This window comes from Desmodus rotundus, chromosome 7 (genome assembly GCF_022682495.2).
Source record: "Desmodus rotundus isolate HL8 chromosome 7, HLdesRot8A.1, whole genome shotgun sequence".
Taxonomy (NCBI): Eukaryota; Metazoa; Chordata; class Mammalia; order Chiroptera; family Phyllostomidae; genus Desmodus; species Desmodus rotundus.
In genome coordinates this window covers 852562-869654 of record NC_071393.1, presented here as the reverse complement: position 1 = coordinate 869654, position 17093 = coordinate 852562, and the positions used below count along the sequence as shown (strand labels likewise).

General features: G+C 56.7%; 1 protein-coding gene across 2 annotated transcripts in view; it reads left to right on the top strand.

Moving 5' to 3' along the window:
* Positions 1–273: 273 nt before the first annotated feature.
* Positions 274–17093, top strand: part of ADGRD1 (adhesion G protein-coupled receptor D1) — a 67034-nt gene continuing 50214 nt past the window's right edge. Inside the window, exons 1-6 of one of the 2 annotated variants that reach the window (XM_053929127.1) lie at positions 274–861; positions 949–985; positions 7230–7313; positions 8260–8262; positions 9549–9641; positions 12005–12127. In XM_053929127.1, coding sequence (XP_053785102.1) covers positions 799–861; positions 949–985; positions 7230–7313; positions 8260–8262; positions 9549–9641; positions 12005–12127 — 403 coding nt within the window. In that variant the 5' untranslated portion in view covers positions 274–798. The remainder of the gene's footprint in view (positions 862–948; positions 986–7229; positions 7314–8259; positions 8263–9548; positions 9642–12004; positions 12128–17093) is intronic. The other variant, XM_053929128.1, reaches the window with a different exon arrangement.

Here is a 17093-nt window from a genome sequence, read left to right as displayed (position 1 = left end):
TCTTCCTTTGCACCCATATGTCCCCTCCTTTCTCCCTCTGGGCAGGCAGGACTCGGCTCGGGATGGACTTTATGGTTTGCTGTCCCCTGTGTGTGTTTTGACACTGACAGCGACTCGGGGGCGGGGCACCGACGAGAAGGCAGCGCAGGAGCCTGCAGAGGGCCCCTGCTCGGAACAGACTGGAGCTAGGACCCAGGACGGGCGGTGCAGCCGGGATATAAATAGAGGACAGCGAGGAGCAAAGTTTGAGGAGCGAGCCTGACATCACCGCCTCTCCCCACCCAGAGCTGGGATGAGAGGTGGACGCTTGAGGCAGCCCCGGAGGACTCGGCCGCAGCGCGGGGACAAAGTTCCTTTAGCAGTCCTCTTGGTCCCCAGACTCCAAGGAAGAAGGAACAGCCTCCTCCCAGCCTGGATGGGGATGAACGGAGGCTGCTGGCTCAGGAGGCCCTGACCGCCAGCTGAGCTGCCTGCCTCGCTGGGCGTGCTGCCCTGGGTTTGGGGCGGTGCGTCCGGGGGCCCGTCTGGAGCTGGCCGCCCTGCATTCCACAGACGCTCTGCTCACTGCGGCATGTTTATCGGCCACTGAAGACTCGAGAGTCTGCAGACCGGGACGAGGACGGAGCACAGGCTGCCTCCCCGGGACGGCTGCCTGCCACAAACTGCAGGGGAACAGCCGCCTTTTCCTTCCAGAGCCTGTGGGGATGTCCCTCCTCCGAGGAAGGGAAAGTTAAAGCGAACACTTCGTCCCCCACTGTCGGGAACTGCAGGTGGCTCGAGGCTAGCCCCAGACGCACCATGAAGAGGCTGCTGCGCGGCTGCTGGCCCTCCTGGCTGCTGCTGCTCCATTGCAATTTTCAGGTAGCATCCCAGTCCCCGGGGGTGCTGTGACCGGGCTGGGCTCTGCCGGGCGGTCCCGAGTCTCACGCCGTGCTGTTTTGTGTGCAGGTGCGTCCGGCCCTCTGCAGGTCACAGGCCCACCCAGGTAAGCGAGCTTCTGCCCCTTCAGGGTGCAGCCTCCCCGTCCTGCCCCATGGGCATCTGGGGCAGGTTTGTTTATCGGTGGTGCCGTCTGGAGCGGCCCTGCGTGGGCTCCTCTGGCCCGGCCAGCTGCTGGCTGCACTTTGCCCTCCCGGTCTCTCTGCTCGTCCTCGATCTCCGACCTCCCTGTCCCCAAGCTGTGGCTGGACAGGCAGGTGTCTCTGTGCCCAGAGCCTCTTGCTCTTGGTCACTGGAAACCTTGTAAATGAGGAAACGCGAGCCTTCTCAGGCCGAACGTTGTGGGTCTCACATCACGTGTCCAGCGCTGATCTACTTCGGTGGCTTAGGTCTCAGTCCCTCAGCCTCACCACACTGTCCCCCCCTTGTCAACTGCCCTGAGTCCGGGCACTGGACGCCTGCAGCCCCGCTGAGATCACCCTGGCCACCAGGCCCCTGTCCTTTGCTGTGCGAGTCCTTGGTCTAGAAGCGTCACATCGGGGCTTTTCTGGGGGTGACAGAGGAGGCATGCAGGCTGTCACTGAAAGTGTGGGGACCACGCATGCAGTTGCAGAGGCACAGGCATGTGTGAGTGGCCGGGACTCGCTTTGCGGTCACCGTCCCCTGTTCCCTCCCTGGCTGACGTGTGTGGTGTGCAGGAACCCGCCACTCGTGCACCCAAGCCCGTGCTCAGAAGCTGGGAGCACAACTCTGATCTTGGTGGCAGGCCTGTGTCACAGAGCTGCAGGGAGATGGGCGGGCTCCCCCAGTTACTGCCACGAGCCATCCTGCCACCTCTGGGGACTGACTTTTAACGGCCAACTGGGGACTGTGGGTACAGCCAACCTGCCCAGCCCTGCCCAGCCCTGCCCAGGGACAAAGCCAGGTGCTTGGATGGAGCCCCGTGTGAGGGATGGACGTGCAGGGACCTGGCGGGTGAGGCGGGCCTGGGGTGGGACTTCTGTCTCCTTTGTGCTGTGACACAGCCCTGAGCTGGGACGTTCTGACCATTGTTCCGGCCCCAGCAAATCGGTGTTGTGGCAGAGGTGTGGCCGCTGGCCTCTCGTCTGCGTGTTCCAGTCCGTCTTCTGTTGGAAAAGGTGTGAAGCGGAGAACATTCGCCTGCGCCCCTGTCCGCAGCCACAACGCGGACAGGGGGAGAGGCTTTCTCTGGCCCGGGACAAATAACTCACCCACACCACGAGGGAGAGAGGACATGCGTGCCCTGGACCCTCCCCTTCTCTGATGCTGGCCTCATGGGAGAGGTGTGCCCGGTGTCAGGGGAGCCCAGCGGGGTCCCCCACTCAGGCCAGCACCCTGGTCTCCTCACGGCCAGCAGCCTCTCGTTCGGCACAGCCCCTCCAGGTTTCTGTCTGAGGGGCCGTCGGGACTAGTAGGTTTCGTCATTGCGGCACCTGGCCCGGGGCCCTGCACCTGCCGGCAGGACTCTGCACGGACGTCTGAAGACTGGCTGGCCACCCGGTCCGCCAGGGGCTTCAACCCCAGGGGCGTTTGGGCTCGATTATCTGGTCTGTATGTGTCCAGCAGCCTGAGCAGCAAGCAGGCTGCCGGTCTTCCCCTCCACCGGGTAGACAGGTGCCCCGTGTGGTAAACGGTGGAAGAGCAACTTCGCATCAGCTTGCACCTCGGCATCATCTGTTTACCTGTGACCGCGGATGGTCACGTTAGAGAGGTTGCCCACCTCCCGCCAGACGGTGCGGCCCAGGGCGGGGGACCAGGACCCCACCCCACCTCTGAAACCTTCTCTCGGGCCCCCGGTGGCCCAATGTCCCTTTCTGTCCCCCAGACAGTGCTTGGGGGCTGGGAGGGCCGAGGAAACTGAATCCCTCAAGGGCCTGGCCTGGAAGTTGCAGGTCACCCCTAAGCAGTTCATAAACATGTGCTTCGCAGATGATCTCCACAACGAGGAGAGCGAGCTTTAGTGAAACGGGCCAGGGTGCCGAAAGCTCCCGCCCTCGGGCACTCGGAGCCGCTGGCTTCCGTCCACACTGGGGAGGCCGGCGGCTCACCTCGGCTCGGCAGCCTATTTAGAGGCTGAGGAAGCCAAAGGTACTATTACAGCAATTATGACTCCCCACGTTTTCGTGGCGGTTGTTTTCTTTCTGTGAGAATGAATAGTTTCTTCTCTTCACTTACTTTTATTTTTTAAATGGAGACACAGTGGACACATGACATGGGGGGTTCGGGTGCCCCACGCAGCGATTCGGTGTCTGGTTTACTGTGGAGCCGCCGCCACGGCCCATCCGGGGGCCTGGTCACCAGTGTCGCACGCACAGCTCCCAGAGGCCGTCAGAACATCCGGGTCACGGCAGAGGCTTCATTCTGCATCTTCCTAGCGCGAGGAAGAATGTTTCTGGTCAAACGGAAATTCGGCACAGGGAGATTGGGGGGCATCAGAATGTCAGGCATAGTCTTTCCATGTTTGTTTGCTCACTTATTTTGTGGGGCCCTGGACAGGGGGGCCGACTTTCTGTGTGGACAACTACGTCCCTCCCCCCACCCCCCGGGCCGTTCGTAGGTGGACAGGGAAGCACATGGAGCCTATTTTTATGAGGATGAGAACCCTGAAGACAACATCTGTTCCTTGTACAACAGATGTTCTTTCCTTCGCCGACTTCTCCCAGATGAATTGAATAACTCATCAGTCAGGGCGGCTTCCCGCTCATCCTGAGGAGGAGCCTGGACTTTGGAGAAGAACACACGTGGTCAGAGGCGAACTGGTGCTTCTAACTTTCTCCTTCTAGGCGCCCGCTATGGCACCACCAGGGTCACGCCCCATCTGGGTCCCGCTGGCCAAAGTCCCACATCACCCCAGCACGCACGGGAGTTAGTGGTTGTGTGGCTGCGTTTTAGCCCCTATCACAGAACTAGTTTTGTTCTTGGATTGTGTTTTGGACCCAGAACACCTTGGAAAGGACAGCCTCGTGTGTGCAAACTGACCAGGGGACAGGTGGCCTGCAAGTGTGCTGGTGTGTGGCACCCCGTAGACCAAAATTCAGACATCGGATGTGCAGGTAGAAGGTTCCGTTTTCACCTGAAAGTTCAGGATGGACATTACTGGTGGATTGTTCTAACTGCAAAGCAACTCTTAACATGCTTTTAAAAGCATTTGAAGAGAACACAAAGATAACGAAACGTAAAGCCTGCGTCTCACTCCCAGCACCCCGATGCTCTGAGCCCCAAACACCAACGTCAGTGTCCAGGGTGTCCCGTCAACATCTCTCCCTCCTTTTCTTCCCGCTCCACACCCTGAACAGCTGTGGTTTACCCAGATAGCTCCTACCATGCACATTCTTCTCACCTTGACGTTTAAAAAAAAAATTATTGACTTTAGAGAGAGAGGAAGGAGGTAGGGGGGGGAGAGAGAAACATCCATTGGTTGCTCCACTCACTCATGCATTCATTGGTTGATTCTTGCCTGTGCCCTGCCTGGGAATCAAACCTGCGACCTTCGCATGTTGGGATGATGCTCCAACCAACTGAGCCACCTGGCCAGGACTCACCTTGACTCTTTAAACTCAACTGCATAACTCAAAGAACGTCCTACAGGGTCCGGCGGAAGTGAGGCCTGCCTGAGTGCTTGGTAGGGGAATAATACGGGTGTGATGGTTTGTCATTTTCATGTGAACATTTCACCTGAAGTGCTGTAGGGTGCGCTTGCGTGTGCTACCGTTACGTCACAGAACGGCATGCTGGTGGTTTGGTAACAGAAGATGTTGCAGTAACAAGGCTCGTTACTGCTGCCGGACCTGGGCGGTCTCGCCGCACCCTCTTTGCAAACCACGAGCCGGCCTCCCGAGCAGTCGCTCCTGGTCTGCAGCCGGCCCCTCGTTGAGGAGCATTTGCGCTGTTTGCAGGGCTGATGCAAATACTGCCAACCTGCGGCACACGCCACGGGACACGGGTCTTCGGTCACAGGTGTGAGTTCATCTCGCGGATAAATTCCCGGGAGTGGGGTTACTAGGTTGAAGGGAATGCGGGCTTAAAATGTGCAGGTATCGCCTGTCGCTCTCTGGAAAAGCCAGCCTTGTGGGAACTGCCCCCAGACTGGGGTGGAGCCTGCTAAGTCAGCACAGGGTGGCTCTCTGTCCCTTCAACACGCCTTGGAACCCAGCCAGCGAGCTGCACCATCTTCTCATAGATTCAGAGATGACTCGCACTCCTTTTTCTCTGAAATCTGTGTCCTTTGCCCCAGGGTTCTGTGGCTGACAGTGTCATTGTAAGGGGTGGTTACCCGTCTGATGCACGTAAGGCGCCCACAGAGGAAGCGGCGCGTCCGCCCTGCGGGGCACGTGAGCGGCGCTGCCCGCGCGGTGAGGCTGGATCTGTTCTGTCCAGATTTCCACAAACTGCCGTAGTCAGGTCCACCACCGGTTTCCCCCAGGAGCTTTTCTGTTTTATTACCTCTGAGGTTTCCCCCACATTTAAGTTTTGATCCGTTGGAAGTTGTTAGAGCGAAGAGTGAGGCTGTGGAGGGCAGATGGGTTCTAAGAGCCTCTGTTGGATGGCGTGTCCCCTCAGACCGGAGACGCCGTCGTGCCCATTCCCATCAACTGAGTTTCCACGGGTGCTCGGGCTGTTCATGGGTGTTTTCTGTGGACCCGTCTGCTCGTGTCTTGCTCCGAATCAGATTTGTTGTGGCTCTGTGGCGTGTCTTCCTATGGGCTGGTCGAACCCTCATCCTCTCCTGCCCCATCCACACTTCCCCTGTTTTCCTTGCTTGTTTGTTTTCCTGCGTAAGTTCCTTAATCAGCTTTCTGCCTCACAAAGGCAGTCACAGTGTTGCTACAGTGTTGCTGCCTGGAGGTAGACACGGCGGGGGGGGGGGGGGGGGGGGGGGGGGGGGGGGGATTCCTGATCTTCGGGTATCAGCGAGAGGATGGTTGATATTGCCGTGGTCCCGAGTTTCCTTTCCCAAGGAGAGACTATGTCCTTCATTCACTCAAGGGCTCTTCCACAGCCGTCAGGGCCACTGCCTTGTTTTGTCCCTGAGAACCTGGTGCAGTTCCCGTCTGTTGTCCTTTCTCTGTGACACGCGGCTGGGACGCAGGTCTCCGAGCACGTCCCCTCAGCGGTTCCGGCATTGCTGTATGAACACAGGAGGTCGCCTGACATTCGCCTGTGGAATCTGTGCGCCTCCTCGCCAGATTCTTTCATCGTTTGTAACGGTTTTCACTCCCCACATTCTTTCCCCGTTGGTAATGGTTTCTCGTTTTCATTATCAGGCACCACCATTTAAAAGTGATGGTGCTGTTCTCTTCTCTTCAACACCTTTGTATGACAGTGAGTAACACAGAGGTGGCTTTACTACGCTGTCCTTTCCTGCAGCCCAGCAGCCCTGCAGGGCAATCGATCCGTGTTCAGTCCTCGGGGCCGTGGGTCCCACTTCTGGGACGTGGTCCCAGAGACTGGCGGGTCCCGACCCGAGGGGCCCCAGGAGGGGTGGAGAGACGTAAGTAAAGGGACCACTGACAGGGCAGGGGTCGCGAAGAACACTCCAGAAAGGAACATGTCTGCACAGAATCACGTCCACTCAGAGCACATGGGCCACGCGGGGCATTTCGAAACGGCTGCAATCAGGTGTGATCGTCCCTTCGGAGGACTCGGAGCAGACAGGCCAGGACCGGGCACGGAGAGGCGTGTGTGGGCCTTGCCCCTGAGGCCAGCCCGCGGCACGGCCACCGCGGAAGCACCCTGCTCCTCATCTCTGCGTGTCGTCTGAGGACACAGCCCCCCACAGCCCGCTGTCGGGATGGACACAGATAGCGTGCCCAACGCCAAAAACGCTGCTGCTCTGCCGCCGCCTCCGTCCTCCTGCCTGATTTCGTTCCTCGTCTGACTGCATCAGGCGTCTCTTCCGAGCGATGCTGACACTGACGTGGCAGCGAGCACGCTTGTCCCTTCGCCGCGGTTAAGGGGCGTGCGGCCGCCGTGGCAGTGTTGAGCGTGGTGGCTTGGTTTTCTTAGGTTAAAAGGTATCCGTGTGTCCCTCCTTGTCACGAGTTTCCTGTTCGGGAAATACCGGTTGACTTTTCATTCCTGAAGAGTCCTGTTTGTAAAACCGGGAGAGGGTATTGAGTTTATTCAAATGCCTTTTTAGTATGACCTGTAGCCACCGGGCGACTTCTCCACCCCCACCCCCCACCTCACGGTGCAGGGGGCCAACAGTGGGTCACGCGTGGTCCCTTCCGCCCCGACAGGGATTTAACTTCCTTGTTCTCTGTCCCCAGGGTTCGAGGTCTTGCTTACCGCTTCCCATTACTGGCCCCTGGAGCCTGTGGACGGGATCCATGAACTTCAGGAAACGACTGGAGGTAGACACAGGGGGGGTGGGGATCCCTGAGGCCATGGGGGCGGGTGACTTGGGGGCCAGGGCCACCGGGAGGGACACATGAGCAGCACCTGCTTGGAAGCCAGGACGGCATGGCCCCCCAGTCGTTGCCGTTCCAAAGTGTCAGACTGGAGTGTGCATGTGCTTTCGCTACGGAAGGACAGAGCTGACGATTCGGAACGCTGCCGTGCATCTCCCCAGCAGCCTTAATCGGAAGCAGCTGTCTTTTGTGCTGTCAGCCGGTCCAGGTGTACATTCCCCCAGGATGCCGGATGGGCCTCACCTCCGTGCCTGTGCACGTGGGCGCACCCAAGATGAACCGAGGGCTGGGGGCCGCGCCAGCTGAGAGGAGCACCTGTGTGCATGGGCAGCCTCTCGCCCAGCACACGCCTGCCCATCAGCGGCTCCCACGTCACGACAGCTCCCCTCGGGGAAGAGTGGCACCACCTATAGTGCTTCCCGTGGTCAGGGGTCCCCAGTTCCATGGGGAGGGGTCTCTGTTTGACTCAACCCCAGCCATCGCTGAGTGCTGTTTTCCATTCCCATCAGAGCTTTTTTTTTTTTTTTAATATTTTATTTACTTATTTAGAGAGAGAGGAAGGGGGAAAAAGAGAGGGAGAGAAACACTGATACATGAGAGACAACATTGAATGGTGGCCTCTTGCGCGTCCCCTACTGGGGACCTGGCCTGCAACCCAGGCATGTGCCCTGACTGGGAATCGAACCGGTGACTTTTCAGTTCACAGGCTGGTGCTCAATCCACTGAGCCATGCCAGCCAGGGCCCCAGTCAGAGCTTTCTAAAATGTGCATGTTTTGAGTGATGTGGGATCTTTTATATCTTCATTTGGCTTCCTGGGTGGGTCACTCCTGACTGTGTGGGACGTGCCCGGCATGGTTTACCACGCAGCCAGCCCGGCACCTCTCAGAGCCTGTCTGCACCAGTGGGGGAACGGGTTTAAAAAAAAAGCACATTTGCTGATTATTATGCCATCCACACCAGCATGCTGGTGTTCCCCTTATTCCTGTGACTTAATGTGCTCCATAAATTGCCACCTAACGTTCCAGCATGTTTTCCTTAAAATTTGCACATCGAGAGGCGTGATGGTTGAAGCCCAAGCCTCTGGTGTCTGCAGAGTGGGGGTAGTCAGAGTGTTGAGGTGGCGATGGCCGTCCCGCAGCCCGCGAACTCCGAAAAGCAGGTCTGCACTGCAGGGGACCCCTGTCCCCGCTGAAGTTTATTACCTGACTGGCTCGGGCTGGAACGCACGGCCCCCGTTGTTCAAATGTGATCTTTTCCTCTCAGGGCCTGTATTTTAAAGTCTCTGCCAGGAGAGCGTGCCGCCCAGCGCAACGCCTTGTCGACATAGCTCACTGTGCAGGGCACAGAAACTAAAAACGCAGGAGTTATTTCACACAGGAGCTCACATAACGATCGGCACATCTCTCCCCCCCCCAGCTCAACCCACTGTCCTGGCTCCATCAGCCCCGCTTTGTGCCTGGGAAACTCTCGCATCCAAAAGACCCTTCTTAGAAGGAGACGTCCAACTCAGACACCGAGACCCTGGGGTGAAGTGTGTTTGCCAGATGCATCCGTTTCCCGTAACGGTCCCAGGGTGCGGAGTTTGCCCCGGGACGCTCGAGTGCGGGTGGCCCCGCTGCAGTTGAGTGTCGTGCCCGTGGTTCATGGGGCCTCGCTCTGCGGCACATTTCCACGTGATCACAGCTGCTCGGAGGAACAGCAGAGCCGAGCCGTGAGCTGCCAGGACCTCGGCGGCTCTGCCCCTCCGCCCCCCGTGGTGCGGGCCTTGGCCTCTGTTGCTGGTCCTCTGTCGTCCTGTGCCTTTGTCATCATACCGTGTTGTTTTCATGCTGTGCTTCTGTCCCATCAGTTTCTGTGACGTCACCCCATTCATCTCCTGTCAGTGCTGCCGTGTGGCCGAGTTCAACGTCATATCTCTCAACTCAGTGTCCAGGAGGGCGTTGGAGCCGGCTAGCGGGGACCAAAGTGTGTGGCTGGATCCCGCGGCTGTCACAGTGACCCAGCAGGGCCACTGAGTGGGAGCCGCAGCATGGCCGACGGCAGTGCGGGCGGCGGGGCCAGGGGGGACACCACGGCCGGAGCAGCACCTCTGTGGTGGCCCCGCTGAGAGATATGTCGGCCGCGCTTGTTTTCTGTGTCACTCATCTGTTGTGCTTTCTTCTCTCCTGCCCGCCCAGCATGGCCACACAGCCTCACTGTGCTCCCCTCCCGTAACACTGCCTTTGTGCCCGCCAATGACTCTGCCTACTCCAATGCCTCCGCAACCGTAGGTGAGCACCGCCCCGCCGGCTCTCAGCGTCCCCCCGTGACTGGGCGGTCCCATTCGGCACTGGGCCGTTGGAACCCACTATGTCATGGCCAGCGAGCGTGCCGGTATCCAGGCAAAGACCAGGCCCGGATTTGGACAGGAGCTACTCGGAGTCAGGTGTGAGAGGACTTGCCCCAGGTTGCTGCGTGTTGGAAGGTGTCTGTGACATTGCAAATGACCTGGCCCTTCCAAACCAGCTGCTCCTTTTCAGAACAAAACTGACAGACGATGAGAGAGTATCTAAGAATAGAAGTCGTTTGGATGTTTACAGGGATGGCACTCTTGGGGGGAGGCAAAGCGAGCCCTCTTAATGGAAAGTCAAAGTTTACTTTCAAATACCTCATAAAACACTTGCTCTCTTACGGGTATTATTAACGTCAGCATTTCTTCTGCAGCTGGAATTCTTTTTCAGTCATTAGAAGCTGTTCTGTAACCCACCCGTCCCCCAGAGTCACGGGGAAGCTTTATCTTCCTGAAGGGCCTCCAGAGCCCACATGCCCCTCGTGCTTCCTCTGCGGCTCACCGCACAAGAGCAGCGACAGGCGGTCGCGGCCACCTTCTGCCCCGCGGGGGACTCGGGCCGGATGGCCGAGCGTCACCCTTTGATCTCTCTTAACCGAGGGCTCGTGCTTCCAGGGTCAGCGTTCCCAAGGACAGTCTGGTTGAGGGCCTAACGCAGCCTGACTCAGTTACACTCCTGCTAGCTGTCCCTGCGGCACTGCCCGCGCAGGTGAGGTGTCGGGGGACTCTGACCCCGTGAACCGTAGGCGCCCGATCCCTCCAGGGTGTTCCAGTCCCCGCGTATCAAGCTGGTAAGCCAGCAACTGTCAACCTTTCACCTCCCGGCGCACATAAACCAAGTACTCAATTCTGCGGCACACCAAAAAGGTTCTTGTTTGCCGATTTGGCAAAAAATAGGTGTAGTTTTGATTCATTCACACTAGGCAACTGTTGTTGCCTTGGCTGTTGTCATTTTTTAGTTGACACTAAGGGAAAAGAGGTCAGTGCCCCCGACTAAGAAGTCAGGTAGTGTGTTTAAAAATCCATGCGGCACCCGGGCTGGAAATCCCGGCTGTAACGGTTATGTCACACTCACCCCAGCAGAAACGTTCGCCTGGGGCAGACCTCCACTGGGACCTGGGGCTGCTCGGTCTTGCTGGTGGCAGGCTGTCCTGGGACAATTTGAAATGGTATTCTAGGTTTCCCTCCATGAGTCAGAAAAGGGATTTTTTAAAAAAATCATGGGTTCCCGTGCTGGGGATCAGGGGCTACTGATTAGAACTCCAAAAAGGAGAGAGTTGAGGTGTAGCTTTGTGTCCACACTCGTATCCAGAGTTTCACTGGGGAACTTGGCCGTGGACGTGCCGTGGGAGGGGCGCAGAAAGCCTGCTGACAGAACCGAAGGCCAGGACGTCGTGTATCGTGTGGGGACTGCGGTTACACCAGCCCTGGCCACTCGGCCATTGGCAGACATAGTAACTATAGTCTTGTTACAGTGAAGTACGTGTCGGGCTGGCCAAAAAGTGCATTCGGTTTCTCCTGTAAGATGGTTCTAGTTGTCTGTAACTTCATTCGAAACAGTTTTGTTATATTGTATTGTGACAGCTGTCACATCAGCCTGCGTTTAAAAAAACTTATCAAAATTGGTGAGTGTTTGTGCAGCCATTTTAATATTGAAGATGGAAGAAAATAAGCAACATTTTCAGTATATTATGCTTTATTATTTCAAGAAAAGTAAAAATGCAACTGAAATGCAAAAAAACATTTGTGCCGTGTGTGGAGAAGGTGCTGTGACCGACCGAATGCGTGAGGCGTAGTTTGCGAACTTCTGTGCTGCAGGCTTCTGGCCGGACGCTCCACGACCGGGTAGAGCAGTTGAAGTTGACAGCGATCTAGTCGAGACAATAATTGAGAAAAGCAATGTTCTGCCACGCAGGAGACAGCCAACATCCTCAGAATACCCAAATTAACCAAGTTACTGGTGAAAATGAAAAATGTGTCTTTTATTTTTACGGAAAAAACTAAGTGGACTTTTTGGCCAACCCCATATTACATACTAGCATAATATTAATTAATAGAGATATTAATTGCTATTAATTTATTAGTTACTATTCACATCAACTTACAGATCACGTGTGATCTATTTATTAACAACCAGACGTTAACTGAGGCCGACTCTGGCATTACACGGTAGCGTACTCTGCTGGAGACGGGTAAAGACAAATATGAGGAGTGCGTGTGTGTGTGTAGCTCCGTGTCTGGCGTGTCTTTACGCTCCCGATCTCGCGAGCTCACTCACCAACGATGTCGCCCTTCATCCCCCAGACATCGTGGAAGGGAAGGTGAACAAGGGCATTTACCTCAGGGAGGAGAAAGGTGTCACGCTGCTGTACTACGGGAGGCACAGGACCTCCTGCCTCAGCAACCCCGCCCAGTGCGGCCCCGAAGGTGAGTGGCCCGTCCGCAAGGTGCGTTTCCTTGTCAGGTGGCGTCGGCCCCTCTGGCCGATGGCGGGTGTGACTGTGGTGTTCTCGCTAGGCACGCGTGTGTGAGCTTGTCACGAAGGGGCTGGAGGGGTGGGTGAGATACGGGCGCTGGAATCCCAGCCAGACGGCCGTCTTACAGAAGCGTGAGATGGGAGCACTCAGTCTGGTAAAGAAATGAAACCTTCCCAAAAGCCGGCACGGCGAGGGCAGGGGGGGCTTGGCCAGGTTGTGTGGGGCACACTCGCTGTTTCTGGGTGCAGGATGCAGACGGTGGCCTGGGGATAGTTGGGGAGCAGAGCCAGCAAGAGCTGGCAGGCCCAGGTTTAAGATGACGCCCTGGCCAAAGCCCACAGGTGCAAAGGAGAAGGGAGGGCTGGGCCGTTGTTTTCTTTCCCGGGGAAGGTGCCCCGCTCTCCAGTACCAGAGCCTCCAACAGTGGGCGTCTGGGCCTCGCTGAAAACTGCCTGGGACGTGGCTCTCGGCCGTCCAAGTGAGCATCAGGCCTTCAGGCCTCATTGCCCTGAGCACAAATAAAGCGTGTGTTTCTAGGGAAGTAAAAAGGTTTAAGGCAGGCCCATCCGAAAGCTCTCAGGCCACTTGCACATTCAGTGGCCTTGTTGGAACAGTGTCACAGTGAATGCATGGATGAGATCCGGGGACCCACAGACAATGTTCCAGCAAAAATGAGCAAATGCTTCACAAGGCGAAAACACGCGGGAGGCTATGGTGGGGTTGTTGCAGGACCCGGGCTTTGGGGGATGGCTCTGGGGCGAAAGCCACAGCCATGCGAGCTCTTCCTGGGTCACACAGCCCTGTGCTCACGTGAGCCCGGCACCTGTCTGTGAACTGGGACTGGCCCAGCTCGCTGCAGGGCTGTGGAGGGCCTGGCATGGCCGTGCACCCCCTGGAGGCTGCCCATCTCTGCTGTTGTGTGTCTGGGTGCCTCCTGCGGGGAGGGTGCCCCGTCCCCAGCTGCACACTGGGGTGTATTCCCAGTGGGAGGCACGTGGCGTGGGTCCCAGGCATTCCAACAAGTGGAGACCATCCCACACACCCACCCTTGATAACAACCTCCTTGGCCAGGACGCCGCCTGTTCCCCACCCATGTTTGCTTCTTCAGAGCCCACCTCCTGCTGCCAGGCAGGGACAGCTCCGGCGGGGGCCATGCCCTCCCTGCCTGTGGCCCCTGGGGTTCGCTTAGAGTCCGGTGCTGTGCCTGTGGCCTGGGGACAGCTGCCTCTCTGCCAGCTGCCCTGCCCGCCACGGGGACACAGCGGAGACAGTCTACACAACAAGGCTCCTTGCCCGGCCAGGTCTATGCTGTGCGTGTTTTAGTCCCGGGAGTTCCTGGGACTCTCTTGTCCAACTCCGTCAGGGAGCCCTCCCCCCCAAAACACCATCTCCCAGGGAAGGGAGTGTCATCCACTGAGCACAGCGCAGACTTTGAGCCCAGATGCTTGGGTCCCCTCTCGCTGCGTCACTGGTGATGTGGCCTTGGACAAGCCACTCGACCCCTCTGTATTGGTGTTCTCCCATGTAAAGGGGGCCCGTGATAACCCCACTTCACTGGGCTTTGGGGGGATTAAGAGTAAATATCTGAAATCCCCAGAACAGGCACCCCGCTGGCGGTAAGTCCTCATTCAGTGTCAGCGAGCTCTCGCTTTGTGACGAAGTGTCAGGAAATCTGTCTGTTGTCGGCTTGGTGCGTGCACATACCCCCCCCCTTTTGTCGTCTGTGTTCTGACTTCGCTGGGGCACATTTTTTGCCTTGCAGAACTTTGTAGTGTTTATGCATTCCCGTTTATCCATACTGTCTTGTGCCATCGGGATATTTGTCCTTTTCTTCTTTGTCTCGTTGGGAGAGACCTTCCCCTACAGTGTTTTTGGGTGGATTAGGATTCCATGCTCATAAGAAGAAAAAAAAGGATTGAATTAATTTGCCGCTATTGCACCTAAGAGTTTTTCCTTCAGAGTTTTTCTTTGTATTGACAATCCCAAGTGCCCGAAGCAAATTCCCTCAGAATGCTAATACAGAAGACTCGTTGTGAATCTGTGAAGACTCAGTGGAGACGTGAATGGATAAGTAAGTACCAGCCTGCCCCAGACGGAGCCCCCCGCCCCACCCACACCATGGCGGAATGGCCCACATGACCAGCCAGGCTCGGGCGTGGTGGCGTCTGCCTTCCCTCTCACACCAAGTTAAAAGCTTTATTTTTCTTCCTGGACAGAAAGACATTTGGCCAAGACAGGGTTGAATGCAGCGAATTTTTAAATGTAGCAAAGTGTTTGGAAAAAATTGACTTCCACAAATCCTACGGGGAATTTGTTTCATAACAAACGTTTCGCAATATGTGCATGCATTTCCCCGTGAAACTGGTTGTTTCTGAGATCAGGGAGGCCCGTCTAGGGGCTCCACCATCACCCCCATGCAAGGCTAACAGGAGATGTTGGGGTGACCCTGCCATTCAGGCTCCACGAGCCACCTCTGCAGAGAGCAGGCTCAGGGGGCGCGGCCAAGCCCTGGACAGCATAGCCGCCCTCTTAGTGACCTTCCCAAGTCCCATCTGTCATGCTGACCACATCACAGGCCACCTTTGAGGACTTGTGCTTCCCTAAGGGGCCCTGAGGACATGATGCCTTCAACTTCCACCCTGGGCCTCTCCCGAGGTCAAGGAAGGTCCAGGCCCCTTCCATTTTCTTGAGCACACACACACACACACACACACACACACACTTTAATCCTCATCTGAGGATGTGTTTACTGATTGTAGAGAGGGGGAGGGAAACATCGATGAGAGAGAGACATCGACATGAGCAATATCGATGGGTTGCCTCCCAGATGCTCTCTGACCAGGATCGCACCTGCCACATTTGGGTCCGTGGGGCAACAAGACACCCCGCCAGGTCTTACATGTTCTTAAAGAATGAAGAGATTCCAAACCAGGCCACATAATTACCTGTGTTTTGCCTGCTCACATCAATCATATCAGGGTTTTGAGTGTAACACAACTCTGTTGCCACAAGCCACTCGAACAGCATGTAACAAATATGCCAATTTGTAACACGGGACAGGGTGGCTGCTGATGGAACTGGAGTGTATAGTCGATGACAAGTGACTTTTCAGTGACTCTCTAAGACTGTGTCCCTAATGTCGCAAAGATAAAACCGGAAGTCTGAATTTGGTGCCATTTACATGAATCAGGCACGCGGCCGTCCCCTCTGTCCCCCCACCCCTGCTGTGGGCCTGTGCCAGTCGGCTCTGGGCACGGTCCTCTGCCAGCGTCACCAAGCTTGGTCACCCGGAGCCCGGCCAGGCTGGGGGCGGAGGCAGCTGGATCTGTCTCCAGCTTTCTCACACCGAGTCCAGGCAGACGGCCAGCTGTGCGTGTGTGTGCACACACTCACACTCGTGCACGCACACGCTGCTCACCCTCCGGCAAACAAAGGGTAAATGTCACGGGGGTCAGAGAAGCAGATCGGCGCCATCAGAGCTCCGGAAGGCGATGACCCACAGCCTGGTGTCCAGCCAAGCCTCCAGCCAGGTGTGGATGCTGCTGCCCTTGCCCAGGGCCCAGTCCCCAGGCAGGAAGGCGGCTTCAGGCCAGGCCTGCACCCTCGGGGCGGGGCTTGCTCTCCAGGCTCTGGCTGCTCCCAGTGATGGAGACACACCAAGCACAGGCTGCTCGTTCCTGCCAACCTGTGTGCAAGGCCCCTGGGTCTGCGGGGGCACCCCCGCGCCCAGGTGGGCCCCTGTGCACCCCACTCCATCCCTCTGTGGGGAGCAGACCATTGCAGCTCTCAGACTCCTAACAGTGGGCTCCCCTTGACCAGAAGTTCCCGGCCGGGCTTTATCCCAAAGACACCGCATCTGAGACCTGCAAGCAGGGTCAGCTTCCAGTTCTGTTTGGGACAAAAGCTGAAGGTGACCTCGAGACCCATTGGCTGAGACCCACAGAGCGTTATTTAGAAACCTGTTTAGAAGGCGATGCTGTGCAGATGCCTTGTGAAACTGTGGAAGTGCACCCACAGACGCCGGAGGAAGTTCGCGGTGCAGGAAGGAACCTGTGGTTCCCAAACCAGTGAGCATGAGTCTGCTCTTCCTTTGTAAAACATTTTTAGAGACGAGACACGGAAGGAGCTACTGGGTCGGCCGAAAGGTCATTTGTCTTTTTCTGGAGGACGGCTCTAGTAGCGCTTGCTTGTCTGTAACTTCATGCAGAACAGTCTGTTAGACTGCAGTGTGGCAGCTGTCACATCAGCACTTTAAAAACTTACCCAGATTGCTGAATGTTTGTGTGGCCATTTTCATATTGAAGGTGGAAGAAAACGTGCAACATTTTCGGCATGTTATGCTTTATTATTTCAAGAAAGGTAAAAGCACAACTGAAATGCAAAAAAAAATTAAAAATAAAGACGTGTGCCGTGTGTGCAGAAGGTGCTGTGACTGATCGAACGTGTCAAAGGTGGTTGGTGAAGTTTCGTGCTGGAGATTTCTCGCTGGACGATGCTCCGTGGTCGGTAGACCAGCTGAAGTTGACAGCGATCAAATCGAGAAGTTAATTGAAAACAATCAATGTTACACCATGTGAGAGAGAGCAACATCTCAAACTATCAGTAAAGTTATTGGTGAAAATGAGAAACGCGTCTGTTATTTTACGGAAAAAACTGAATGGACTTCCTGGCCCGCCCAGCGCCGTGGCGAGAGCGCCTGTGGACTAGCAGGAGCAGTGGAAATGGTCGGCGCCTGGAAAGGAGGGCTCTGGCTGCAGCCAGGCTGCTGGGCGTCAGGTCGAACCTCCACCAGCCACCTGCTTGGCGGCCTGGGGCGCGTGGCCTCCGTCTCTTCGTGCGCATAACGGGTTTTCTTTCGTGGCGATTGGGGGGCGCAACTCCTTTAAGGCTCTTAGGAAAGTGCCTGGCACTCGGTG